The 27783-nt window shown below is 44.0% G+C and overlaps 1 protein-coding gene across 1 annotated transcript in view; it reads left to right on the forward strand.

Annotated features, from left to right (window-relative positions):
• Positions 1 to 27783, forward strand: part of si:ch211-266k8.4 (rab GTPase-activating protein 1) — a 44817-nt gene that overhangs the window by 15510 nt on the left and 1524 nt on the right. Inside the window, exons 11-14 of the mRNA XM_035157896.2 lie at positions 10788 to 10892; positions 12350 to 12534; positions 14040 to 14158; positions 16858 to 17142. Coding sequence (XP_035013787.2) covers positions 10788 to 10892; positions 12350 to 12534; positions 14040 to 14158; positions 16858 to 17142 — 694 coding nt within the window. The remainder of the gene's footprint in view (positions 1 to 10787; positions 10893 to 12349; positions 12535 to 14039; positions 14159 to 16857; positions 17143 to 27783) is intronic.

Here is a 27783-nt window from a genome sequence, read left to right on the forward strand (position 1 = left end):
CACACGTCTGGGTAGTTCACGTACAATTCAGGTCAACACAAAACCCAGCCGTGGAGTTTAAGGAACTCAAAGTAAAACAGTGGTGAGGCATCGCTCGAGGCAAGAGTGAGAAACTCTTCCTGAAGCTGAGTGTTGCCACCATGACCTCGATGATTGTGAAATACCAGCAGTATGGAATCGAGTCCTCTTGGTCGTCCAGACAAACTGAGGGAGGGGAACGGGGGAAGAAGGGCATTGGTCAGGGAGGTGAACAAGAATATAGCAAGAGAACAATGAGAGAGACACACACACACACACACACACACACACACACACACACCAGCTTGTTAGAGATGCTGTGCTTGTTTGCACATGGTCTTAATTAGATGAAATTAGGAGATGAATTCATTATTTGCCGTTTGTATAAAAAAAAACGTTACATAATTGTATGAGAAGCTGAAGGTAGAAGAGGAGATGAGACGATAGGAAGAAAAGAAAGGAAACAGTGTTGGCTCAGATCCTACCAAGCCCCCCCCCCCTTCCTCCAGGGTTTGATCCTGAAGGCTTTCCTGTGTGTGTCTCTGTGTGTGTGTATGTGTGTGTGTTTTCCACCACTACCCTCTCTCCATTTTGCCCTGTTTCTCTAACACCCTGTGGAGCCCCTGAGGTTAACCTGGATTCTATGTGTTGCTATATAACTGCCACAAGAGGAGAAACTGTGTGTGTGTGTGTTTGTGTGCGTGTGCGTGTGTGTGTGTGTGTGTGTGTGTGTGTGTGTGTTCTTGTCATTTAAGCAGCTTTGTTTATATTCTGACCCAGAAATCAGCCCTGAAACTTAAAGGAGGTGTGATCTAAATAATTAACAGGATTTTCTTAATTATGTTTTCCTCCATTTCAAATCTGGGGCATAATTTGTCCACGTTGTGATTATTAGCATATTCTGAAATCTGGCTCGTCCCTTTTTCCATATTAAACAAGTTACTTCCCGCAGTCGGGGTTTCTAGAAGTCAAGTTCTTTTACGGCTTTCTCTTATTGTTTTACTGGTAACATTCGTTGTCACTCACATCCATTATGACTGTGTTTCCGTTGTGTAATACTTTTGTGTTTGTTTTTTTCCGTTGATGTGCTTGTGTGAGAAATCTCTCCCACCGCGTGTGCGTTCTATCAGGTTTTCCTACGTGTTTTTAAGATCAGTTAAGATCTGAAAACCCTCTCGTGTGCAGCATGAGTGAAATAAAAAACTGAGATCAGCGGGAATAGAAGGACGAGGAGACTAAAGCTTTATAAGTCAAACACACGTCAGTCTCTAGATTTGCACATTTACAGAAAGAGGAATTGATCACAGAGGTAAAGAATTTAACTTCAGCCTTCACCATAAAATGACTTAAACTTTGTAAACAAATGTTGAACTTTGTGGAGTTGAAATTAAAAACCCCAGGACTTAGTTTATCAGCTGTAATTGCAGGATAGAGAGAATCTGGTTGTTTTGGTTCCCTCTATTTACCCCTCAGGCCTTCTCTTCTTCTCTCCTTCTCTCCTTTTCTTCTTCTCTCCTTCTCTCTTTTTAAAATCACTCCTTTTCTTTCTCTCCCCCTCTGTGGTGATGTCAGCAGTTCGGCAACCCGGCCGTGCATTATGTGTTACTTACCGCTCGTAGCCCAGCATCATGTAGCCCTGGCCCTGGAGTCCTGGTCGGACCTTTTGACCTCTCGGGGTGAACTTTGACCTTGCAGTCGGCCTGCGGGCGCATCAGGAGACGGGCTTTGAATGACAGGGTGTGGCAGGGGTCAGAACTCACAGGTCAGTGGGGATCAGCAGTGAACGGGCCCACTCCCTTCCATTATGCTCTTCTCCTTCTCCAACATCTCCTCCTTCCATCACCATCCTGCTTTCTCTCTCTTATTTCATCCCTTTTCTCTGTTTGCACCATTCAGCTCCTCCGTGCTCCCATTTCTCTCTGTTCTCAACTTCTCCAGTTCTGTTCTGGTTCATAATGTTTACAAATATCCCTTCTTTTTTTTTTAAGTTGAAGTTCAAAACGATTGAGGAGGAAATTTTGCTTTGAAACTTTCTGGATAAAGATATATGAGAAAAGTCGAGGCATTGAAACAGTGAGTCTGATAGAGATAAAACCGTGAGGCCTCATTTTGTTCATGCATCTATTTCATGTGCATTTGAAGTCAATGGAAATCTATGATTCTGCCATCAACAAAAACAAAAGTTACCTGAAGAGTAATAATTACTGAATTTAAATACATTGATGAGCAAAAGTTTGAAAAATACATTAAACCATAAATAGTATCGAACATATTTTAATTGTTATATGTAGTAAAAATTGTAAGAAAACTAATTAAAATAAACTTTCATAGTTTTGTTTTAAACATATATTGTATGAAATTGCTGCTTGTTTCTTTAATCTTAAACAAGTTGGACACATTTCACTCATGAACAGTTGGAACTAAAACCAAACCTGATGTGTTGCCAACCTCTTTTCTCTGCTCTTGTTTTCTTCTCCTCCCCTCTTAAGTCCTCCCTCCCTCCTTCTATTACCCCCATACCCCGTGGCCGCCTCACCCGTAAGCCACTGATTTACTAACAGACCAAAGGAACTTTGTGCGAGTGCACTCACTTTGTGTTTTCCTCTGATTGTCATCAGACACATGTTGACTGCTGTGTGTATTCCCCACCACCGATTAATACCACACGCCCCGGGGGAGCTTTTCCTGTCTGTCACTGCTTCACGCACACATGCAGAGCGTAAAACACACGAAAACAAACATCGGGGCTAATTCAGCTGCTGTCTGATATTTGATTAATGAGGATACACAGGCTGCGAGACGCGATGTTGATTCCTTTGGGTTTTCAAGTATTATAACTAATCCAGACTGTTGTGACAAATGTAGAGTGTGGGTGTTGTGACCGTAATTGTGTGTTTGCTCTGCCCGAGGACGTGAATATTTGCAAGTGGCTTGAAGAAAATTGTTTCGGAATTCTTTAACATAATTATGAGCGATAATTGAGGGTTTTTGTGGTCTGATGCTCATGAGGCCAAGTTGTTAGAACCAAGGACTGGATCCAAGTGAAGAGTCTCAGTGTTTCGACAAAGATCCGTCGTACTTGACTTGGGTCTGAGATCTCCTTCATTAAGGTCTTATAGGTTTTCCATTAAACCTGCAGAAACCGGTTGTTAATGGTTTTCCCTAAGACACATTTCATCATGTTTTGTTTCAAGGACACATTTTCATCCTACGGTTCTTTTTAGTTATAAAAATAAGAGTATCATCTGCATAATGGAATACAAATTTACAGAATGTCAGTTAGTCGTCTTTTTTTATTAAAAAGTGTATAACTCAGTGCAGTGTGTGTTTCAGCTGTCCACGTTAGGGACCACAGCTAAAACGCATCATGAATTCAGTCTCTGAGTTCACATTATTTCTTGAATTTCCAAGGTCTTTCCCTTGATAGATATCTTCAGCCCTAAATCACAAAATGTAATTGAGGAACTTTACAAACCGCTTCCAGCCCTGAAGTGATGAGGGACTGGAGGTGCCGTGGGCTGAAAGGTGAAATTGCCATGTCCCTGCTCCATTAGTGATAAATGGTGTGACAACAAAGACTTTGTGGTTCAAATGGTCCCGAAACAGTTCAACTAAATGAGAAGAAGGGCAATAAGAGACAGTCATGTTGTTGTAGAGTGACATGTTTACATCAGTCGACACCTCCGTGGTCCACTGCAGAGTACGTGCAGGTCTTGAAAAGGCTTTAAAAACAATGACCTAATCTTTGTTGTAATGTATACGATGCAAAAAATGCAATATTTAAATACTAAGTTGAAGTTTAGTAGTTAATTTGTGTGTTTGTGTATATTTCTTGGCTCTATAACTTCTTTATCCACTTTTCTGTTTGCCACTGACCCTTTTCCAGCCTACTGCTATATTTTTGTGCCGTTAACATTAGTGACGAGGACCTAAGAGCTGTCTAAAAATACTCTCTATATCCTAGAAAGATCATGTAATAGAGAGGTGTTAAAAATGTATGAGTAAGGAAGCAGAGCTTTTTCCATTAACTCTTTTTAAAGAGTTGCTGCTTTTCTCTGAGACTGGACCACGGCCTCTCGGTGGAAATCCCCTTCCTCTCGCTCATAATCTCTGCCTCCATTTTCTATCTTCCTCCTCTGTTGTTGTCGTCGTCCTCCCCTGTGTGTCGGCTTGTGTTTACCTTTCTGTCGGCCCTTCCGTGTTCGTGTGGGCTAATTTACATCAATTTGTTTCTGTTGTTGTATGGGGCCTAGTTTTATTTCTCTACATGAAAACCACACGGAGCCCAACATAATCAATCATGCTCTGTGGCTGCAGAGGGCGCTGTTTCATTTTGTTTTAGGTCGACGGAACCTGATACACATGTTCTGCATGTAGGATTTCTAGCCGAGGCTAATTCTCAATCCCCGGGCCCTGGTCAGGCTTTTCTAATCTAAAGAAGCTCACGATACTTTGGCTCGCTTCCTCATTGCTCAGTCACAGTTTCATAGTGTTTGCTTCAATGTTTATTCGGACAGAAACTAAAGTAAATAAAGGAAAAGTCCCACATTGAATTCTCAGCGACGCAAACGATGTTGTCCCTTCAGCCCAGTCACAGCAAATACAACATGCTGGTTTATTCCCTGTTGTAGAAGCTTTTATTTAAAAACAGTAATGTGGTAATATGCACAGAGGAATAAATCACAATGTAGGGATTTACTTTATGTCACACTGAAATACTGGTTTGAAAATAGAAAGTACAGTAGACTGGTTTATACAAGTAGAATAATCAGTTTATCTCTAAAGTGTCTATCGGCCTCCTCCTACCTTTCTGTCTTTCACATCACCCTTTTCCTGTTTCTCCTCTCTGCGTACTGTACCCTGCGGTGGAGGAGCAAAGGGGTTGAGCAGTTCTTTGTGTTGTGTTTTAGAAAAAATAACCTGACCAGTGGGCTGAAATAACAACTTCACCAGCTCCTGGTGCCGCCTATTGTTCTGTGATAAGAACCAACCGAGAGGTTGTGGCCTCTGATGTAGTGAAGGGGGAAGAACGTGAACTCGTCGTCTATCATCACACACACGTTTAGGCCGTATAGCTGCTTCTGTTCTCTTTTTACTTTCTTTTATTATTTTTATTTAAACTTAAACATGATAAATTACATTCGTGACTTAATGTTTTTCCGGGAACTCTTGGGCAGACACAGGGCTGTTTGCTCAGCATGTCTTTCTGATAACAGACATTTGACGACTAACCCTAACAAATCCCTCTGGTCAGTACCAACGTTCAACAGCCCATAGTTTGAGCTTCTCTGTTTACCTGCACTTCTCCAACTCGTAAACACTCGCTTGTAAACACTCTCCCTGACGTTGCTTCATGTTTAATCTTCTTATAGCTTGAGTTTAAACAGTGGCTCAGTCATTAAGTAGGTGGTATTTGCTGTATTACATGCCCCCCCCCCAAAAAAAACCCGAACTGTCCTTATTGGTTTCTAACGTTGTGTTTTGCCCTGCAGAGCCGTTCCTCTTCGTTTGAGGTCAGTGTGAGAAAACCAATCTGATTTCAGTCCCCAGAACCTGAGCTCAGCAGGATGGACTTTCTGTGGTTTTCATTACAGTGAGGAGCACATGAAAAAAAAAAAGAAAATGCTTAATAGCGACATCAGCCCAAACTGCGGTTTGCCCTCAGGTCGTTATGTTACGCAGGGTTTTCCAATTTCAAGAACTGCAGCCGAACATCTTCTCTCCTTGCTCCCGTACACTTCTTCTGGCTCGTCTTTTGTGTTCAGCTCGGATTTCATTTCCATTCTTCAGAAACTGTCCAGCAGTTCCTCTGGGGGGTGTAGAGAGTGTCTCGCTTTCAGTTTAAGTTACAAACGCATTTCTTGTAAGTGCATCCCGTGTCGTACTTTCTCTGTTGGGTGTCCGGTTTATACAGAAGTCGAATCTTTCAATTTGTCTCCATGTTCATCTTCTGCTTCTGTATTCCTTCCCTCAAGAGAGTTTCCGTTTCCATTACTTAGATTTTCTGTCTTAATTCCCCCCCCGCCCCCCGTCTGTAAACAATCAGCACTTGAGAGCAGCGTCAGTGAGCTCGCAGGCTACAGGAGCTGCTGAGCCGGACATTAGAGCCCATTCAATCCCTGCTCAGATAGGCCTCCCCCAACTCCCAGAGGACGGCAGACGCCTCAGATACACCTAAACACAACCTTCAAAAGGCTGCGTGTCATCAGCATTAATTCCTGGACAGTGAGGAATCAGCAGAGCACTGTGTCATCTGAAACTGCTCGACACAGGGAGGGAGGGGGAGAGAGGGAGAGACGGGGGGAGAGAGAGAGGGAGAGACGGGGGGGGAGAGAGAGAGTGGGCAGTAAAATGCACACTGTCATTCATACCCTCTCATTATATCCCTGAGTCACAGAGAAACCCCGGAGCTGAGCTCACCCACATTCTCTGCCGTTTGTGTTGTGAGTCGGGGATTTTACCGTATGTTTTGATTTGATTCCCTTTTTCTTTTCTTTTTTTTGCCTCATCAGTTTGTGTGATGTCATTTGTTTTCCTGTGTTTGTGTGTCTGGATGCTGGACGTCAGCAGAACTTGAGGTCAACAGTTAAACCTTAAATTACAGACCCTGATCCCCCTGTGCACTGATCTGCGCTGCGCTCGGTGTGCAGTATGTGTCATGGAGGGAACCAGTACTTAGGGAGCACGTGCTGGACCTTGTGCTGGGGCCTGTTTGCAGTTGATCACAGTTTATTGATGAGCTGTCGTCAGGTCAGATCTTTGTTATCGAACCAAGGGCAGTTTTCAAAAAGTCTGAACCGAGCGTCTGTTCCACTGTTTACATTTGATCTGGTTAGTTCTGGTTTCACGTTGTAATTTAGGGACTAAAGAGTTTTGTCTGACATGCGTGCGTCCTGTCGTCATCACCTACGTGGGCTGCGTCTACCTGTACTCGACTCTGATTGGTCGGTAGATGGGCGTGTGTCTGACCTTGGCCTGTGAGCAGTCCTTTCCGTTTGAATGGAGAAAATGAATGAACCAGTTCATATCTTTGTTTGGGACTGAACTGAAAAGTCTGAAGGTCCGGACCAAACAACGTAGGTGTGTAACCGCTACTAGTTTCGTTCCCTATAGTCAGTGAATCATTAAAATCCTACTGGACCATTTAGAGTAAACCTTCCACTACATCTGTTTAAAGCTTAAGCTCTTATTACTCTTATTACTCTTATGTATTGTAGGATTTAAGTCTCATCCACAAAGTCATTAGTGTATTGTAAGAGAACAGGGAGTGTATCCACACCACATGTGTGTGTTATTTGGCAAGTGTCATTATGGCATTAGTCTAAACCTCTGTTTTGGCATCAGCTGTTTAAAGTGGGAGAATCATTGGAGTGTCTGACGGCTGTCAGCGGAACGCCTGTGAAATGTCACTCGGTTTATGATCCCAGACACATCATCAGAACTGGAATTTGGTCAGATCCTTATCGAAGTTACAGTTAGGAGCTGACACGACCCATTGTAATCAACAACACACCCACTTTAATTACAAACACACAAATCATCGTCCACATCCAAACAGTCACAGTTTGAAACCATAGGATTCCAATCTAATTGATTTGTGATTGTCGAATCATTTAGGATGAACATACAGAACTTCCTCTGGTATAAAAAGACGGACGCATGCCGACGTGAAAACATCAGCCCAGAGGTGGAGCTGCTCTGCCGCCTCCGGGTCTGAGCAGCTCGCCAGCGCCGCAGGGGGAAATAAATTCCCACGTTTCTGAGCGTATCTCTTACAAGATAATGTCAGAGCGGCTGTCTATAAAAACTGCTTGATGCAGCGGGACAATGACCTTAAACATCCCAGTAGATCTTTTACAGAACGACTTCACACAAGGAAAAGCCCCCTTTTGTCGGGGCCCAGTCAGAACACGAACCTTAACCTGAGAGCAAAGCCGTGGAATGACCTGGAGAGGAGTTCACAGCAGACATCGGGATACGGCCGAGATTCACTGTGATATTTATTGGCTTTTCAATAAAGACACAAACACATCTAACGACCTAATATAACTTGTTATGTTATGTCATCTGAAACTCATTTTGTTTCAACTGAAATTGGCTCGGAATCAAAGAAATAGCTGCAAATGAATTTATCTTTGATCCAGGTTTAATTGCTCCGTTGTAACATAAGCAGCGTGGCCTTTACCCGGCGACGCCAAACAAACAGCAGCTTGTTGTAGCACAGGTTGTTCCGCCACACTGAAGAGAAGCCACTGGGCCGAGGAGAACGAGTAACTCTGCTTCGTTGAGCCAAAGGACAGAAATGTATTAGTCTTTGTAAAAGTTATTAAATAGATTAAGAGAAGAAAAAGTACATGAACCCTTTGGAATAACCTGGTTTTCTGGACTAATTTGTCATAAAACTTGATCTTAAGTCCAGACAAGCACACAATGCATTTTAAATAACTTGTTTTGTTCAAGTTCTCAAAGTGAAGGAGATTATTGAAAAGCAAGTTAAATGTGAAGTAGTGGATCCAGTGATTTTCCTCCAGGGAAAATGATGCACAACCTGTAGTAGCTTCTTATTCCTGCCTCCTACCTGAGAGTTTCCTCATCTCCTCTTTATCTAATCGACCTCGGTGGTTAAAAAGACAAACTGTCCTTCAAACTTGTTAGTGACACAGAATTTGCTGCTGCTGTTTCAAAGGTCCTCTTCTTACTTGAGGCCTCTGCTGCATCTCAGTCCATCTATAGATATTTGATAGGACTGAGACTAGAACCCCTTTCTACCCCATTTGCCTTGCTAGTTGGATTACACTGGATTTGTACATTTTATTTATTCATACATAACTAGAATGGCACTTCCAAGAACCGGTAGTCCCCCTTATGAAACCACATTTAAATCCGCTAAAACCATTATTTCACTGGCCCGTGTCCCGTCCCTCGAAGTTGTGTGGAAATCCATCTGGGAGTTTGAGTAATCCTGCTGACAAACAAACAAATGGCGACAATCGGATATCAGAAACCTGACTTGTTATTCATATTGTGCCATTAGGTGTTCCCAGATCATTGTTTTTAAAAGCACTGGGAGTGTGTAAGAATAGAATCTGACTGCTGGTTGGCAGCTCCAGACGGGGCAGCAGCACTGAACCTGCACGAGGCCTCGTTGCAGCAATAAATCACAAACATTCAGACCTTCTCATTACAACTGTGAGTCACACAGAAACTGAACAGGTGAGCTCAGCAGTGTGGAGGCTCCCGTCTGTTTGCGCGGCTACATATTCCACCATATTGTCTCCGTGGAAACAGATTCTCAGTTTGTGTAACTTTCTAATACTTTTTTAACAACGTGTACTCTAATGTGTAGGTATCACAATACTTTACTATGGCCATTAGTTAACAAACTAACAAACTAATCTATGATATGAAAGTGATAGAAGTTGAATTCTGTGGCTTTCACCAGTCTGTAAAATGGATTTCCTGAACTTTGGACATAACCTACTTTAACTTCCCTCCTGAACTTGTAGTTGTAGTTGAGTGAATGCGCTAATGCCATATGTTTCTATCCCGTCAGTCGCTGGGTGGCTAGCAGGAGACGAGCTGCGACACGCCGGTGTTTTGATGTTGGCATGTGGCTGTGGAAGGGAACCTCTCCTTAACCGATGTCTGACAGTGATTGAGACAGATCGGAGGGAGGAAAGAAGCCATGGGCCATATGAGGGGGGGGAGGAGAGGGTGTGTCTAGGGAGATGGAGTTGTTTTAACATCAAAGATAACCCCACTCAGGACTCTACAAAGACCTCGCACTTTATCACTGCCTCTTCCTGTTTGGCGGTGGCAGCCTTATCCTTAGAGCTCATGTTATAGACCCGGGAAAAAAAATTACAAGTCAACATCACCCCCTGCCCTCTGACATGACCAGACCCACACAGCCGCACTCGGCCACGGGGAAAACTACACAACTCGACGTGTAGATCAGAAACAAATGGACTAGAGGATTTAGAAACATCATTGATGCTACTATTGTTCTGTCCTCTAACTTAACGTTAAACTTGAGGAAGCACAAATGGCCCAAAACAATAATTGATAGGACGTTAACCTGTGAAAACACATTTCTTTTTTGTTTAGTCATTAGTGTGTGTAAGAACGGGTTAGACGAATTGTTGGTCAAGTTCGATCTGTTGTTAAGTGGATTTTTGTTAACTTTGAACAAAGCTAGTTGAGCTATTACCACCTGTGTCCAATGTTTGTGCTAAGCTAACGAAGTTTGGTCTAGAAAGGGAAGCAAAGGTGGAAGCGACTGGTTTAATAACATTTTCCTAAGGAGTTAAAGGTCTCAGCCTCTAGTTTCAAGTCTTCTTCAATACAGCACGATGTTCATTTAGTAAATAATGATCCCATTTAGAGTCGAATCAGACGGTAAAGCGTGGTGTGCATTGGAGCTGGTACCGTCCAATGGGAGCAGGTCGTAGGAGTAGGTGGTCATGCAGTGACCTCGAGCTCTAAAGTCAGGCTCCAACCTTTATAAGGAGTTTTGTTGTTGTTTTAAATTAAAACTATAGGTTCACCACATTCTGTTTTCATACATTAGTATTTCTCTACATCACTGCAGCCACTGGCAACATGTTCATGACATACTGTACCTGACATGATGCATATTCCTCATATTTCTTCATATTATTCCATTGAGACAGGAGGATGTGACCAAGATTTACAGTTATGCATCAGCAAAAGTCATGAAGCCACTAAATATTTTCCCAAAATTGTTGTTATTGTGTTTGTTTCTCCAGACATGTGTGAGAATCCGACGGCCTCAGTGTCGAACCAAAGCATAGAAGATAAGGATGAAGAAAATGCACCAGTATTGCCAGGAGGAGGAAAACCCACAGAGAAAGGTAAAGGGCGTGTCTCTGTGTGTGTAACAAGTGTCTCGTTCTATTTTTCACGTGTGTGCGATTACATCATTAGTCTACACAACAGGTCTAGACCTCTCACGTCCATGCATCTCAGGCTGACTCGTGAATGGCCTCTAATACAGGAAGGAAGCCGTCAGTGCTACTAAATCACTAAATCACTAATTCAGCAGGTTCAACGTGGGGCAGAGCCGCGTACGTGCAGAAGCCTGTCTCACGCTAAACTTAAACTGTAATAAGGTTTCTGTACAGTTCCTTTATCATATCTTAGCCAAACACTTAAAGGAGACATATGATTTATTTTTTCAGTGTTTCTCTGCTCTTTTTAAAAAGTGAAGTAACTTCTTCCGCAGATCATTTGGATTTAGCCACAGGTGACGTTCTGGTGCTGCACATGTTTTTGTACACTTTGTTCTCTTCAAAATAGAAAATACGTCAATGTCATAATGTGTGTTTAGCCATATTATTGTCCAGAAAGATGACAACTAGTAGATGGATTTCCATTTATGCTTTATGAGTGTATAATAAATCTTACCCAGAAGTTATTCTTCACCATAAAACTTTGTACACACATTAATGGCTGTGGTAATCCATGCTCTGACTGTGCTTAAGTAAATCTTTACAGAGCTGCTTGCATGGCTGAAGAATCTTAATCTCTTCAGCAGCCTAAATTGTTGTTGTTATATCCTGAGTTTTCAGTCGTCCAACAAAAGATTAATGTATTACAATATGTGCTGGTGGTATTTTTGACAAATGCACTAAGCTGTCCACGTTTCTTGTAAGTCAGAAAAGTTTTCCTCGTAGAATATGTGGGTGATTCTATAATGACACCGTCAGTTGCAGAAAATGTCACGTTACCGAAGCACAGCTGAAGTTACGTTTCTCTTCCTGTTATCAGGATGTTGACGCACAAACGCTTCTCACTCCAACACACGGTGTAAATCACTGTTTAAAATCTTGTGCACTCCTTGTGTTATACACATTGTGTTGTATATTTCTGTGTCTGTATATGCGTGAGCGTGCTTGCACACAAACACAGACAGTACATTGTGTAAGTGGGTCTTTGTGTTCACAGCTTGCCTAAGCAGGCAGATTCGGCCCCCTGTGTAAACATGGTGAGCCACTGATAACATTCATTTGTGCATAACAAGGACACATTCATGCACCGAAACACACGTACACAACCACAACGAGCGTTTCAGTCGGGGTTTGCCTGTAATGGAATGATAACTTGTTTTATTACTCCAACGCGCTCAGCGGTGTCATCACAGGATTGTCCACTGGAGTTTGTAATTGAGTGGTGCTCAGGCGCTGGATGTCCATAAATCGAGGATGTGATGATAATTTGCATTTTTATACCAAGAAAATTGCATTCTCTAAATTACAGGGCTTTGAAACACAAAAATATCGATGTTGATTCATTGTTTTTGTCTCTGTAGACTCAGTTACCAGAGCGAAGAGCGTCCTGACCCGCGTGATGCGTCTGGCCCAGCGGTACCTGATCGACCCGATGGGCCGACAGCGGACTGAGGAGAAGAGCTCGCAAGTGAAGACCAGACAGCGTAGTCCTGCGCCCGGACGGGTTTTCAGGAGCCGGACCTCAACTTCTCTGACCAAAGCTCAGGTAAATCCTTTACTTGTTTGTAAAGCATGAGATTTCATTTCATTCCTGTCTTTACTGTAGCACATTCTCTTAAATAAGTTATTCTATTGTGCACCAGAGTTTTATTTTCTCCTATTTTCTGATTTTGATTTCTTCTTTCTTTGATTTAGACTTCATTTTTCTATTTCTGTACAAATTGTCACGTAAGAAATTCAGGCATATTTAGGAAACTGATATCTATGAGGGTGTGAAATATGGTGCATCCTGCCTGACTTTAAGGAGACTGTAGAAGTGGTAGCTTCCACGTTTCTCAGTGTTTGGCACAGCTGTTTGGTGACTGGATGAGAGAATAATGATTTATCAGCCCTCCCCTCTGATTATAATAAATTCCACTCACATTAGCAGCACTGATCCCAAAAGAACAGGTGCACTTGGAAACCGTCTCTGTCCTTGAGCTGAAACCCACTTACTGCTGGTGTTTGTGGTTGTCGCAGTGAAATAAACGCCCTTCGCACCGATTCATAACCAAACGACGTACGTTATGCAGTGAGGAATTGTTTACGCCGTGTCCTTTCGGCTGAACTGCAATCCCAGGGATCATCGGTCTGCACTGCCTGCCATCTGGAGACTCTCTCAAACGCTCCCTCTCCCGAACAGTATGAGGTTGTCTTCAGCCAATAAAGAAATCAGAATCCGCTGGGAGCCGGGTGTGTGAAAGCCCCGGACAAAGAACCAAGTGTCCGACGACCAGAGTTTTAACAGCTCCATTTAGACGCCAAATCCTTCAGCTGAAACCGGCCTGGGCAGCGGGGCTCGCTAAGCTAGCATCTGATATAAAGCACTTTTGACACGGCCCGAGCTTATCTCCTTTATTACACTGGAGAGTTTTCATAATATTTGGTGACAGGGGTTTTCTGAACGGTTAAGCTGAGGTGTTTGTGTTGCTGCTGCCAGCACAGTAGCAGCTGCAGCACGTCCAAGGGGGGAGGAGGATTAAACAAGGTGTTAGCACGTTATATATATATATGGTCATACAATTTGAAATGAATAAATCAAATCAATTTGGGTCATAGAGTAACACAGCCACTTGGTTCAGGAGCACAGCTTAGTTACATGTAGATGTACAGTTGAAGGGATGTAAACGTTTCAGCTGCAGGTTTGGTCCCCTGGTGGTCACACACCCAAACTCACAGGAAGTAGCTTCTTCATGAAGTTGAGTTCTCTACCATTAAATTATATATAAAGATGGACGACGTGACAGCTCCGCAAAAGTGAAGCCAATTCATCTGGATCAACCCCTGGTGGCTGACTGTGGTTTAGGTCATAAAGTCGCCTCCTCCATGTAAGTTGATGGGACGAGGACCAAATTAAAAAGTCAAAATACACATCAAATATTTTTTTCTCAAAGATGGTTATTTCAGGTATTTCCTATAACACTTACATGTCTATTAAGTTTGTGTAAGGAGGGTGTGGAGGGCGTTTTGAGGAAGGGTCTGACCCCTCCCTCTTCTTTCCTCTACCCTCAGATCAGATCCAGGAGGCGGGGCCAGCAGGAGGGCCGAGCCCACCAGCCGACGACGGTGCAGGGGGGTGGCGGCGGTGACGTCACGGTGACGGATCCAGCCGGTGGTGGGAAAAGTGACGGGTGAGGACAGAGGTTAAACCTCACAAACAGAGCGTGACATGCCTTCACTCTGCGTTCACCACTGTTTGTTTTTTACATCTCACTGTGTGTTCGTCTGGTGTAAAGAAATGAAAAACTGCAGCAGGTTACCACCAGTAACTGAAAAATATACAAATACAGTTGCTCTGCTGTAACTCTTCAATCTTTTAATGTCATTTTTCAGTCCTCGTGTTGGCAGCATATCAAATTCAAATCTCCAACCTCCCTGTTTAGCACAAGTTTTTCTTTAGTGCTTCTTTGAGTAACACAAACAAAACACATCGGTTGATTCCTTCAACATTTGCCCTGCAGTAATTATATGTTGCAGGAAAAACGTGACCTCCTTTACACCAAAATTAGTGAGTATATGTGTTTTCTTTTAAACAAACTAATAAAAGGCTGTTGACTCATTTTTGCTTTGCCAGTGGAGGAGTTTGAACTGAGGCGTAATCTCACCTCACTGTTCTGCCAAGTTGGTGTGTTCACCCAGTTTTCACTTTGCATCGGTGCCAAGAAACTGTGTCTCCTGCAGAGCAATGTGACCCGGGGAGTGGAGGCAGAGTGTATCCATCCCCGTCGCAGACTGAAGTCAGGTCTTATAGAGGGTTTCAAGTAAATCTGTATATATATTTATATTATAAAGATTATGACACGTCTTTATTGTCATTTAAATCTATTGCAAACACGACCAAAGGGTTGGAAAGACAAGTTGTTCTCCAGTTGTCTTGCTCCTTTCTGTTTGAACAGTTTCACCTTCGTTTGCCGTCCACACTTTCCCTCACATGTTCCTACTGTACATGTGTGTAAGTGCAGATGATTCCAATACAGGACTCTTATTTAAAACCATGTGATTTTTATACACCAGCTGAAAGTTATTGTTTCTTTCCAGTAGCACCAGCTGCTTTTCCAGTAGCGCTTTGAATTTCACAATAGTTTCCTAATCCTCTCATTGTAATGTTGTTTTTTTCCCTCTGACAAGCCCACCGCTCGTAACAGAAGGCCGTCACTGTCGTGTTAGAGCCGTGTGTGCGTGCACGTGTACGTCCCTCTGTTTCGAGCATACTTGTCATTCCTCACCTCTTAAGTCTTTGTGTCAAGTGGTTTAGGTTGTTTTAACCAGCCTGGGGGTCATCAGGGGTCGTCGGGGGTCACTGGGAGGATTATTGTAATTGGGTGGAAAATTACTAGCGGAGGATGGAACTGGACAAAGCTTTTTGTCAGGTGCTGAAACGTTGTTTCATCTGTACAAGAATAAAACCCAAACATGAGAATCGTCCAGACAAGTTGAGTGAGAGGTGGAACACGAAGGAGGGACGGAGAGGAAGAAACGCGTCAGAGATGTGAACTGAGTGTGTTTCAGCTTTTCGATTATGTTTGATAGTTCAGCCTTTTCAACTAATTCCAGAAATCTCTGTCTGTATGTGGCTCATTTATCTCAGGAACTATTTTACTCTTCTCTGCTTCACACTTGGCATTTGTAAACTTAAGGGCCACAGGAAGTGTAGTTACATTTAGTCAAATCTGGACCTGCAATATGTCCAAATTTTTTATCAATATGAATAAATAGATATGAATACAGAAAGGATTACTCTGAGCTTATTTTTTGTAATTTGCTTTAATCTGTCGATGTTATCTAGCTTGTAAATGAAGTTCCTCTGCGTGCCTCGTATTTACATTGTGGTTCGAAGCCGAGTCTGTGAGCCGACAGCTGCAAACATCAAAGAAGAATCACGTGGAGGACGCAGATCGTATCAGACGTGGTTAAGTGGGACCCTCTCTGCAGGGGTCAAAGTTCAGGGGTCGGTGCCATCACCGAGCCTGAGGGGTCACACCACCTGAATACCACAGTCACTTGACGTTATCCCATGACCGTGTGACATGTCTGTGTCTGTACTGTACCTGCCTTTGTCAGGGAGGAATCTTGTCACAATTATTCATCAGACATGTTGAATTTGTGAAGAAACCAGCAGACAAAACACGGAGCGAGCGACTGGAGGAGAATGTCCGAACAATAGCAGGAATGTTTTACGTCGCTTTGTGGCATCTGTCCCTCAGAAACAACCCACCCCCCCCGCCTCGCTCTCGTTCCTGCCTCAGCAGGTTCATATGCTCTTCACTTTTATAGCTTGTCAGTTGGTGGCTTCTATCTCGAGTACAAAGTCCCTGTTGAGATTTACAGTGTTGGATCAGCATAAAGACGCACGTTCCTTTATCTGCCCCCTGATCTAGATCTTTAACAGGTTCCTCCCCGACTTATAACAGCTCCTCCAGCTTCTTTAGTCTCCACCTGTCCACTAGTTTCCTGCTAACAAACAAACACGGTGGAGGTAATTGCATTCATGTTTTTTTATGTGATGGAACATGAAACTGTGCGTGTCCTCGTCTCCACCCTCTCGTAAACCACTTGACACCATCTCCACACTTCTTTTACCATCATGTGCTGGAGTGACATTGTTTTACCAGATCAAGACTCCAGAGTGTCACTTGTAGAAAACATAGAGATAAATGCAGGAGTAACTGCAAATATTTCAATTGTCTGTTACCTACTTTATATATCAATTTATAATCTGATGCACTAATTGATACAACCCTATATTAAATAAGATGTTAATGAATTACTTAAACACCATTTGCAACGTTACTTGTGATTGACTATAAATCTGTGTGTTTTTTGTTTCCAGAGCGGAACAAACCTTCACGAGAGCTGCCACAGAACCTGTGGGCAAGGCAGCCCGTCACCACAGTAACCACAGCATCCGGGTCAAGTCCCTCCGTCTCCTGCGAAGTGGAAAGAACCCGTCCAACCATACCCCTCCTCCCTCGTCCTCTTTTCCTCCTCCATCGCTCCGCTCCTCGACTCTCCCCCCGTTGTCCTCCATCCCGGCTTCAAACCCTCCGTCATCCGGAGCGTCTCAGAGCCGAGAGGAACCCAAGCAGCAAGATACACCCAGGATGGCTTTCATTAGGTGAGTATCAGCCTGAGTTTCATCCAACACAACTGTCAGAACAAGAGGGCCGGCGGCCATCATGAGGCCGGCTCTACTCACCCATGTCTCTTACTCTTCTTCATGTAAACTCTTAAATTCCACAACAACAAGGGAAGAAGTTTCCTCGAGAGTAACGACAGTGGTGGTTGTTCGGCGGTACCCACACAGCCCAAGGGCAAAGTTTGGTGTTTTCATTTGAATCTCCACCCACTGGGATGAAACTAATTTATCCTAGATTATATTTTTAAAAATAACTTGAGATGATTTATGCATCACTGAACCACAAATGCCTGCGCTGCATACTAATGTGTGCATTGCTCTGATCGAGGGGAGGCTACATGAAAACACTACACGGAACTAAACCTGAAACTACTCCCATGTGTTTTAAATCATGTCAAACAGATGTTCTCTCTGCTCATATCCCAGTTACTCATTAGTTTTACCTTTTACACTGCGTGATGGCTCAGACATTAAGTACCTGAAGATGAAAATGAACGACATGATGGCTTCCAAGAGTGAAGTCGGAGTGTTTTGATGTTCCTCTGGTGGCTGCCTGCAGTATTGGTCGCCTCCTCCATGTTAGAAGATGGGACGTGGATAATTCTGCATGCTCGAATGCACTGAGACCAACAAACAATCGGTTTGGCCTGTGTGACTACAGACATCAAGGGATTTGTAGTGTCAGTTTCAATTAACTATAAAACGAACAACCATTCAAAACCTCCAACTACATCAATCGTACGTTTGCTGGACCGTTATCTGTAATTAACCAGATCAAACTTGCCAAATAATCCCATTAACCGACTGAAGAGGAAAGCTGTGGTCCGGTATAATAAACAGAACAAACCACATCACAGAGCAGATCATGTTTCACACTGTCGAACACAACATGTGAGTCTGTTATTATGGTTTGAGGATCTGAGGTCGGAAGCGTGTTGACTTTACAGACGGTGACTCTAACCCCATCAAACATGGTCGATCGATCACAGAGCTGCCAGAGGAACGTTTAGTTTCCATTCAGCTTTTATTAAAGGTCCTGCAAGGAAGTTTTCAGTTTCGTTGGTTTTGGCGCCTCTGTGGACAAGAGCGAAAGAAAACACGGAGACACTGCCGCTCTGTAGATTGTTTTTACTGTCGTGATAACATTAAACCGACTGTGTCAGTTTACACCCTCTTCTCGAGAAACTAAGAAAGCTCTTTGAATACACTGACCTGACGAGTGCTGCAGAGACTGAGCTCAACAGAGTGATGTCAGGACTCACATCTGTGTCAGTTGTTGAGCACGTCGATAAAATCAGTGAAATAGACAAAATATTTAATAGTTGTAGTCACTTTCTTTGTGTAACTCTAAGAATTCTAATGAATTCAGTGTGTGAATGTGTGCAAATAGTTTAAAACAAATACATTCTTCATTCTACATCTTCTCATTATATAACTTTTACTCCGTTGAACCTTTTGATTCTATAAAAACAAAAGCTTGTGACTGCTACCGCCGCCCCCGCACCTGATTCTCAGGTGATTCTCGGAGTCATTGACTTGTGTTAACGCCTGAATGTAAACACTGTGTGTAAATGGAACCCACTGATGTCTTTATGGTCGTTCTAATGGGTTTATGAGACGCGTGTGTGCGAGGGACAGAGAGACAGAAAGAGATACCCCCCCCCCCCGTTGTGTTTCCGTAGCGTTTTACAGCAGGACAGGGTGGGTTCACCACAGCACTAGAATAAACCTGTGGTTTCCTGTTGGGTAGGTCACACACCTTCTGTATATGTCCCCTCCCAAAATCCTCCTGGGAGGTGAACACAACTAATGTCAGAACGACTTTCTGTGATGTGTGTGTATGTTCACCGGCCCTCTGCGGAACATATACGTATATGTATTAATAGAGTAATGTGTGAGTGAGTCAGTGGCTTGTTTCTTATGTGTGGGAAAGCAGGAAGTTCTGCCGACGTGCAGGAAGATGAGCTCAGCTGTCCGCCCCCCCGCAGTGATGGACTGTATCTGTTTGCTGGAGGCCCTGACGCACAAAACCCCTGAAATTACTTTGCCTCTTTCCAGGACTTCTCTGGTGCAGGAGTCACATCAGGGGACAGAGATGTTTAAGGTCCTTCACACCTACTTTGTTTGGTCCGGACCAAATACCTCCGTTTTTAAAGCGTAAAGAGGAATTGTTAGATTTACGTGACCAACCGTCTAAAACCGAGAGATAAAATAGAAAATAATTGCTTTACTAAAACACATGAAGAGTTCCTGCATCTCTTCACCTTTACCCTGCACGTTTTTATAGACATGAATGATTGAGTGGGAGAGGATGACAGGTCACCAAGGTCAAGTTCAAAACCAGCACGTGACGCAACACACGTCGTTTACGTCCCTGTGTACAGTGGCCCTGAAGGACAAACAGAGCAGCACACAAGAACAGAATAGATTCCCTATCTGTCATTTGCCCCTAACTGTGCTTTGAAAACCAGTTTTATCAACTTTTTTGTTAACTTTCAGACAGAAATTGAATTTATCTTTAACGGTATGAACCCGTTCCACCTCGGCCTCCTCACAGATCTCAGGTCTGTCTGTCCCCTCGGGTCTCGATGAGTGAGTCACGACGGATCAGCGTCGAGGAAAACATGAGAATCACGGCGCTAATTATGTCTGACACGGTTCCAGGTAACAAGCTCAACCAGTATTCTGAGACTTGGAGACGCACACACACACACACACACTTGTTTACACTTGGACACACGTTTGCTCCCCTCGGTCATTAAGAGCGTTTTACTTTTAGATGCAGTGTTTCTTGTTGCACGTGTTCATTCATGGTTTGACATTAAGGTGACACATGACCTGGTCGGTTACGGTTAGAGATGAGGTTTTACGGTCAATGCAAAGTTCTACGCTGCACAACCTGCGAGTGTTTTGTTTGTGTGTCAGCTGCAGGGTTAAGTGGTTGTTAGGTTTTTCCCGTGCGTGACCACAGCAGTAGAAGTCGATCGTGATGCTCCGGTAGAAAGAGATAAAGTCACTGACACAATTAGAGCTTTAGTTTTTCCCACGTTACAGCAGCAGAACATATGTGACTCGTGCAGCCGGTGAGACCTGTACGGGGTTAAAAAGAAGTGGTGTGTGTGTGTGTACGTGTGCGTGTGCGTTGGCTGCAGCTTGTCATCTGATCCACCGGTGTTATCGACTGCATGTCCACAGTGTGGGAGCCGCTCTCCTGTCCCGTACTCAGCTCTCGTCTCCTCTCCCCGGGGATTGTGTTTGTGTGCATGATGTTCACATACATGTGCAAACTGTCAGTACATGTTCACATGAGCAACACTGGATATGAGGTCGTGTGTTGTTGTTGTTGTGACCCCGTTGTTCGTGTGTGTGATGATGTTTCATGTGACGAAACACAATGCGAAATAAATCCAGGTTATAATCGTATGCATGAATAATTGTAAATCACACACACACACAAACAAACGCACTACATCTGCCATTGTTAAGATGCAGGTGTAGTGGTGTTATGTAACAGGTAAGTGAGGATACGGGATGGATGACAGATCAAACACACACACAGACACACACACAGTATTGTCAGCATGACTTCAGAGGACGCACATTGACTGCACTTGTTTCCTTGCGACTTCATCTAACCTCAACCATAACTACCACTTAACTAATAAAAACCCTTAACTTTAACCTAAATCCAACCTGATCCAAACCTTGAAACACGTCTTCACCTTCAAAGTGCGCACGCAGCCCCTCCAGAAAACTGTTAGGAGTTCAGTGCAGTTCGGAAAGCAGCTTGAAAGTCGTAGATCTTCCTGTGGTCATGCAGCTGCCCACACGTCAGTCTCGACTCAAGTCTGATCATCACTCATTTCCATTGGTTTGCCGCATCTGTTGTTGTAGAATGAATTCAAAGTGATTTATTATGAAGTTTGTTTTTCACCTTCTTCAGGTTGTAATAGATACAAACGTTAGTATGTGAATGATGGCTCGTGGAAACAGGGTATACTTGTCTCTATTGCTCTATTAGTTTAATTGGATCTTAACACTGTAATATGTAGTTCACACTCTGTTCTTAACGCTGGTTGCGTAACGTGAAGAGCTCAGACGACACATCGTTAACAACCTGCTCATGTCTGGTCTCAACTTGTCGTTAAACACAAAACAAGTCGGCAGTGATGGTGTCACGCTCACCTGCTGTGAAATGTGACTGGTTTAATAGATCATGACTGAATCGTCTCTGCCCGATTTAGCACCGAGGGTCTGATTGTGTATTTCAGATTTGCCTGCGTCCTCTCCACTTTGTGTTGAGCGGCATCCTCCTGACACACAACCCCACGCTCATCTTAATCATTCATGACATCACCCCAGATTTCCCAGCGACGCCCGGCTGTTGCTTTGTGTGTGTGTGTGTGTGTGTGTGTGTGTGTGTGTGTGTGTCTGTCATCTGCAGCAGGCTTTTTGTGAACCAAAACATTCTTCAGATCACACACGAGTGTGAGAAATGCAAGACTCACAATTAGAGCCTGACCGATATAGATGTTAGAAGTACAAAATTGAGGCTTGATATGTTCTAGTTTAACCATCAAGTCAGTTACAAGTAACTCTAAATTCTTTATTATTATGTTATAAAATCTTTATGTGCTAGGTCTTTAATACGTTATGGTCTTAGTAATATTTACAACTTTAAATCTTGTTGGCGGCAGCATGCGTAGTTTATAATGTGTCTGTGTGTTGTTCTTAAAAATGTCTTTCAAAGTCCAACAGAAACCATTTTTCTCTGGATTGTTTATTCAGTTTATTGTCATATTTGCACATGTGTATAAGCGCATAAAGTCTGTAGAAGGCTCATGTCAGCTGTTATCAGCCAACCCACATACGGGCCGGGCTCCCTGTGATATCCCACACCAGGGTGTTTGTGTGATCACAGGTTGGGCTCCAGCCCTGCAGAAGCATTCGCACTCTACGACTTTACCAAAGTGTCAACTCTAAGCCTCTGGGCTTTGCAGGAGAAACACAATAGTGGTGAATTAGCCATTTAAACTTTGGCTGAACTTGATTTGTTTCCGCTCATAAATCAGCCGCAGCTTTTAGTTCAAGTTTTCATTCGAGGTCTTTTGATTGACTGGGGCTTTTCTAATCAGTCATCATTAAACAGCCTCCAGGGGAAGTTTTAATCCATTTATGATACTTCAAACCGTGATTCAACTTTGAGGCAAACATGACCACTGGGTAGGCCTTTATTCTTCCGATCACGTAATTGTAGTGAAACCTGTACGTGTGCACGCAGAGCTCAGAGAGTGGAGTCTGACTCCGAGCAGGTCGGCCTCGAGGTACAGCACGGTGAATGGCAGCTTGGGCCCACGCCTTGTTGTTTATCTAGAGAGGTGAACAAAGGCAAACGGGTATTAATGCTAAAGAGAGTGAACCATGAATGGAACACACCTCCCTGTTTTTCTAAAAGTTGAATGGTACGGGCTCCCCCCCCCATGCCTGCAGTGAAGGGAAGTGATGGATTGAATAGATTGAGCTTAAATTGTTCTGTTGGGTAGATGCATTGTTTTCCTTCCTGTGTAACAAAGGTGAACTGTCAATCTTCAATAGAAACATGGGGGGGGGAGTATCCTAAGAAACATTTCATAAGTTGTTTCTTATCTGAAATCTAAATGACAGTAATGGGTTGAAGGCTCGTCGCTCCTGTGAATGGAGAAGGTCAAAGTTAACGACAGTCAGGGAAGAAGCCTTCAAGGCTAAAAGTGTAAAAGTCAACAAAGCCGAGATAAACAGACGATAATAAGTCCTCCGACGCTCAGGGAGCTGGAGTCATCAGTATGTCCTACTACTGTCTCAGGGCGGTGTCCTCAAGAGAAGCGGATACAAGGTTTAATGTGCAGTATGATTACAAATAAAGTCCACTTAGCAATGCATGAGGAGGCCGCCTTGTACTCCTTCACAGCCAGAGCCCGAGGGATGGAAGATCCCAATGATGCATGTGGTCAACCAATCAGGAGTCAGTCTCAGCTGTCAATCATGACATTTCCCCCCGTTTTATATCATCAAACTAAAACCAAACTTGAGCGTAAAGTGAACACTTGACAAAATGTACCTAAAATGGCATGAATTGGACATATACTTTGACTTTCTAGTTTAGTCCCTTCTGCTAACAAGGAGGAGGTGAGCTTAGGTAGGGAGAATCTGCATTGCAACCCTTGTTGAATAGCAAATGATAATGGTCCATATGGTCCCGTCTTGTTGGACAAATTATAGAAATGGCAATAGAAGATCAGCAGAACGAGGGTTGAGGTTCCTGATCCGGCATCAGCACAGAACACCTTGTGGATCTGATAAAGCAAAGTCGATGGGGGTTTGCACAAATCAGAGATAATGACCGAAGTGAAATCACAGGAAGTCAGAGTGGACAACATCTTGTATTCACTCTTGAGTGGGGAAAAAAAAGCAATAAAAAATTATTGGTGTGACTCTAGGAGTCCCCCCCCCCTCTTTGTTTATCCCCTCAGACATCTTGAGTTCATGTAGGAACAGACTGAAGTGTGAGAACGTGCTTCCAAGTGAGTCAATCACAGGAAACTTAATACAATTTCAATACGAACTACCATCATATAGATCCTGTGAAGGGCCCAACGCGCGCTGCTGCTGCTGTGATCTACGTTTCACTTGTTTTCAATGAGCTGTCACGCTGGAAGTCTTTAGGAACTACCCAGGACTTCCTACAGCCCGTATCTCAGATTGTATCTGATCTGTGAACACCTGCTGAGGCCAGGATGAGGGAGCAGGGGCTGAATGACTGAGGCCATTGTCTCGGTTTGAGAAAGGCGCTCGTCACTGAGTCGTCAGATGGACACAAATAAAAAACGCAAGCCGGGGTCGGAAAGCTACATCAAATACAGCGCTCCTCTTCTTCCTCATCCCAGGCCCCTCTTCCTCCTCAAAGCTCGAGCCCTCGCCCACTGTAGCCATCTTTTTGCTCTGAGAACTCGGTGGAAGCAGAACGGTTTGAGGAGCTGAGCCACTGCAGGAGAAACGTCGTCCCTGTGCCTCTGTCGTCTCCTCACAGTGTAATTTGAATCTGAATTATTTATGGTGTGTGTCGGCTGCTGCGGAGACATGATAATGATTCCCCCGTTCAGGTGTGTCTGTGTGCTGCCCTCACAGCATGGATGGATTTCTATACATGTGTATGCATGTACAAATATGCATGTTTGGTTGTAACCATTTACCCTTATACACTGTGTGTGTGTGTGGGGGTGCAGTCTCACACAGCCTCTAAGCAACCTGAGCTCACCTGACTGATGTTACCTAGCAAACACTTTCCCATTACTGTACCAGGCACACAACAGACTGACCATGACTGTGTGTGGGGGGGTTCGGCTGTCCACAATGAAGGGAGGTCGATGCAAAGTCTTATTAAGAAACCTGTGTGTATTTCTAGGGGCTTGGGGGGGGGGGGGCCACATTCAAAATGGACCCTACACTTTCTATAGCTGTTCATAGAATTTAAGGGCGGCCGTTCCAGCTTCTCCTGCAACGCTCGAGACCTTTAAGGCTTCGTGTTAGAATTGTTAGGGTAAGGGGTTTTAGTTGTGGTGGTTAAGATAAGGGGCTCTGCCAGTGACTGTCCTCGCTAAGATAGAAGTGCAAGATTGTGTGTGTGTGTGTGTGGGTCTACATGATTCCCACCCCCCCTGTAACATGGTCCCAACTTGACACCCAGTCTAAATGTTTCAGTGGCTCCATGACAGCTCCTTCTGCCTGGAAACGGTATTAACGACCGAACAGTGAGCTGTGCAATCAGTGACAAACGTGGGGCCACGGGGTCACATGACTCCGTCTGTCAGGCACCGACATGTCAAGAGAGCTCATTGTTGCCGCAGCTCCGCGGCCCCTGAAACACGGGAACCGTATCTCACCGTCGTTGTTTTCCCTCGGAGGTGTCGGGTTTGAGGATGTTTTTGACAGATGCACAGCAGACGGGAACTGAGGCTCCAACCTCGGTCGAGCTGAAGCTGAACCGTGTCCCTGGTTTGTGATTGTTATCGAGTGTTGTTCCAGCCCAGACGCTAATCGGGAGACAGTATCTTCAAGATGCCGTTTGTATGAAAGGCTTCTTGTAAGCAGGAGTCGCACTCCTCCACGAGTGTCTCGTAGAAGAAGTGTGTAATAGGTAAAATACAGGGTTCAATTGAAAGTGCTGAATCCTGATTTGCTCCTGGTGTAAAGTCTTTAATTCAGCGTGCAGCCGGTCAGCTCAGCAGAATGAATAATAAATCTCTATTTACTCGCGTCTGCTTATCACTCAAAACAACTCTGATTAAAGAAACTTAAATTACAGAACGGTCTGTACTTTCCTCCTGAATCAAGGAACGCTGCATGATCCCAGGACACTATAATTAAATCACAATGGATAAAGAATAGTGTGTAAGTTCCAGTTGACATCTTAACCCGTTTGTACATATTACCAGTGAAACACAGTGAATGGAGATTAAGGTAGATGTTTGCACGGACGGATGGGTTTTCCTTTTACAAGTGCCGGTTTCCACATAAAATTAAGGAAACAGCTTGTGCCTCATGCCAACATGTGCACAGGCTGAACGGGTCATTACCCAAGTCCATTAAGCACGTCCTGCCCCGGTGACTGTGTGACACCATTTCTATTATTGATAGATTTCCGTTATTTGCTCATTTCTTTCCGTAGCATTTGTGTGTGGGGGGGGGCGCGAATTACCTGTGAACTAATTACGTCTGTCATCAAAAAACCATTATCATTAGAATATTTCTAAAAACACAACACAGGTTGACACAGTCCAGGAAGAGAAGCAGTACAAACCTGCTCAGTCCTTATTGAGCTCTGTTACAGGGTCTGAGAGTGATCCCACCGTGCACCACACAATTCCCTGATCACACCTCGTGAATAGATTTGAACCGTAACCATCTCGCACCATCACGACGTTCGACCGCTGACGTCTGCAACCTGCTGCCGTCGTCTGCCTGAGCTACTGGAGCCAATCGATTCCTCCCTCGCTCTCATTCTTCTCTCGTAATCGATTTTCCGTCCCTCGTCATTTTTCACTTTTCAGCCTTTTTTTCAGTCCGTCTGTGACGAATGGGATTGTTTGTTCGTTTCTGCAGTTTGGACATCGTCAGACACCGTGAACTCGTTTTCACATATGGCAGCAGCCTTCAGATAATCTGTTTAACTTAAGGTTAAACTGGACGAACACAACTTATACAGCTGATTAACTCTGAGTGACTCAAACACTCGATGTGCCAGCAACACAATGAAGCTGCGTCTGGAGCCGACAGACATTATTTTACATATGGACGATTCAGAAAAGATGAGAATTTGTTTGTTTTCTTTAAATATTAGGCCTCAGTTTCATTTCTTTGTTATAAGAGTTTGATAAAGGCATCTTAGGAATAATTGGCAAATGTTTTTCAAATATAAATATTGGCCAATATATCTGTAAAGGACATTTTTATACTCTCTAATATCAGTTTTGGCATCAGCCCCCAAAACACAACAAATTACTCGTATAATAATTCTTTCAAAGATCGTAGTTTCTCTGGTACTCTGACTAGAAGGGCCTCTCTCTCTAAAAACAACCCCGGATCCATCGTCTTAATTGAATCGTCTCCAAATGTTAACGACTCCGTCCTTGGCTCGTGTCCCTCACGTCCACCAAGTTTCAAGAATTTTTGGTTCAGTCGTTTTTGCATAATCCTCCTGAGAGACGGACGAACGGCAACGACAACATATCGTTCTTGTGCTTCTCTTCCTTAAACCTAACTTTCTTTGTTGTCTTATATTGCAGCCGATACGTTTCGGTTTACTTCTCTACGTTGTTTTGTTGCTGTGCAGAAACGCCCAAAGTTTTACAACAGCGGTGAAAAGTGTGCGTGGGTGGCACGGTGTGTACTAGTCTTCAGGTTTTTGTTCGAGCCGCATGTTGTGTTTTGTGGTTTTCTGCTTCCTTGGAGTCCGTCTGTTATGTGGCACACACCTCAGCTTCTTCACAGACTTTCTTTTTGCTGTAAGAGTGATTATTCAGGTTCATTATTCGGGCCGTGGGCTGAATAGCATGTGGGGCCCACCTCACCCGTCCCTCCGTGGACTTGTGCAGCTTAGTGGCAGTGACAGACTTGGCCATACGCTTGTGCTGTGGGGGGGCCCGGTATCAAGGAGCCCATTACCATAGTGTCAATTCTTCCATTGAGCCACCTCCACAGACATGCATTGAGGGCCAGCCAGACAGAGGGCCGGCCCCAGTGAATGGCTGTTTACCGGCAGGTTGGGTTTGTCTCCGGTCACATGCGGCTAAAGCCTCCGTAGCTAACCTGCTCAGGGTAATCGCTGCACACACGCTGACTCCCAGCGCACAATGCAAATCAAACCTAGCGACTCAGACTCAACGGGAAAACAAAGGTGCTCCCACAGACACACTGGTGTCTTTCTTTCTGTCCCGTGTGCTCCCTCACGCCACAGCTAAAGTCTGACATTTTAATCCAGGGAACAGAGCTGGTGTTTGTGTGGTGGGACTGAGGCGAGGCAACCGGCCCTGACAGCAGAGATGAAGTCACACAGAGTTAGAAAAAGAATCTGATTTATGTGAT

This window comes from Hippoglossus stenolepis, chromosome 5, assembly GCF_022539355.2.
Source record: "Hippoglossus stenolepis isolate QCI-W04-F060 chromosome 5, HSTE1.2, whole genome shotgun sequence".
NCBI lineage: Eukaryota > Metazoa > Chordata > Actinopteri > Pleuronectiformes > Pleuronectidae > Hippoglossus > Hippoglossus stenolepis.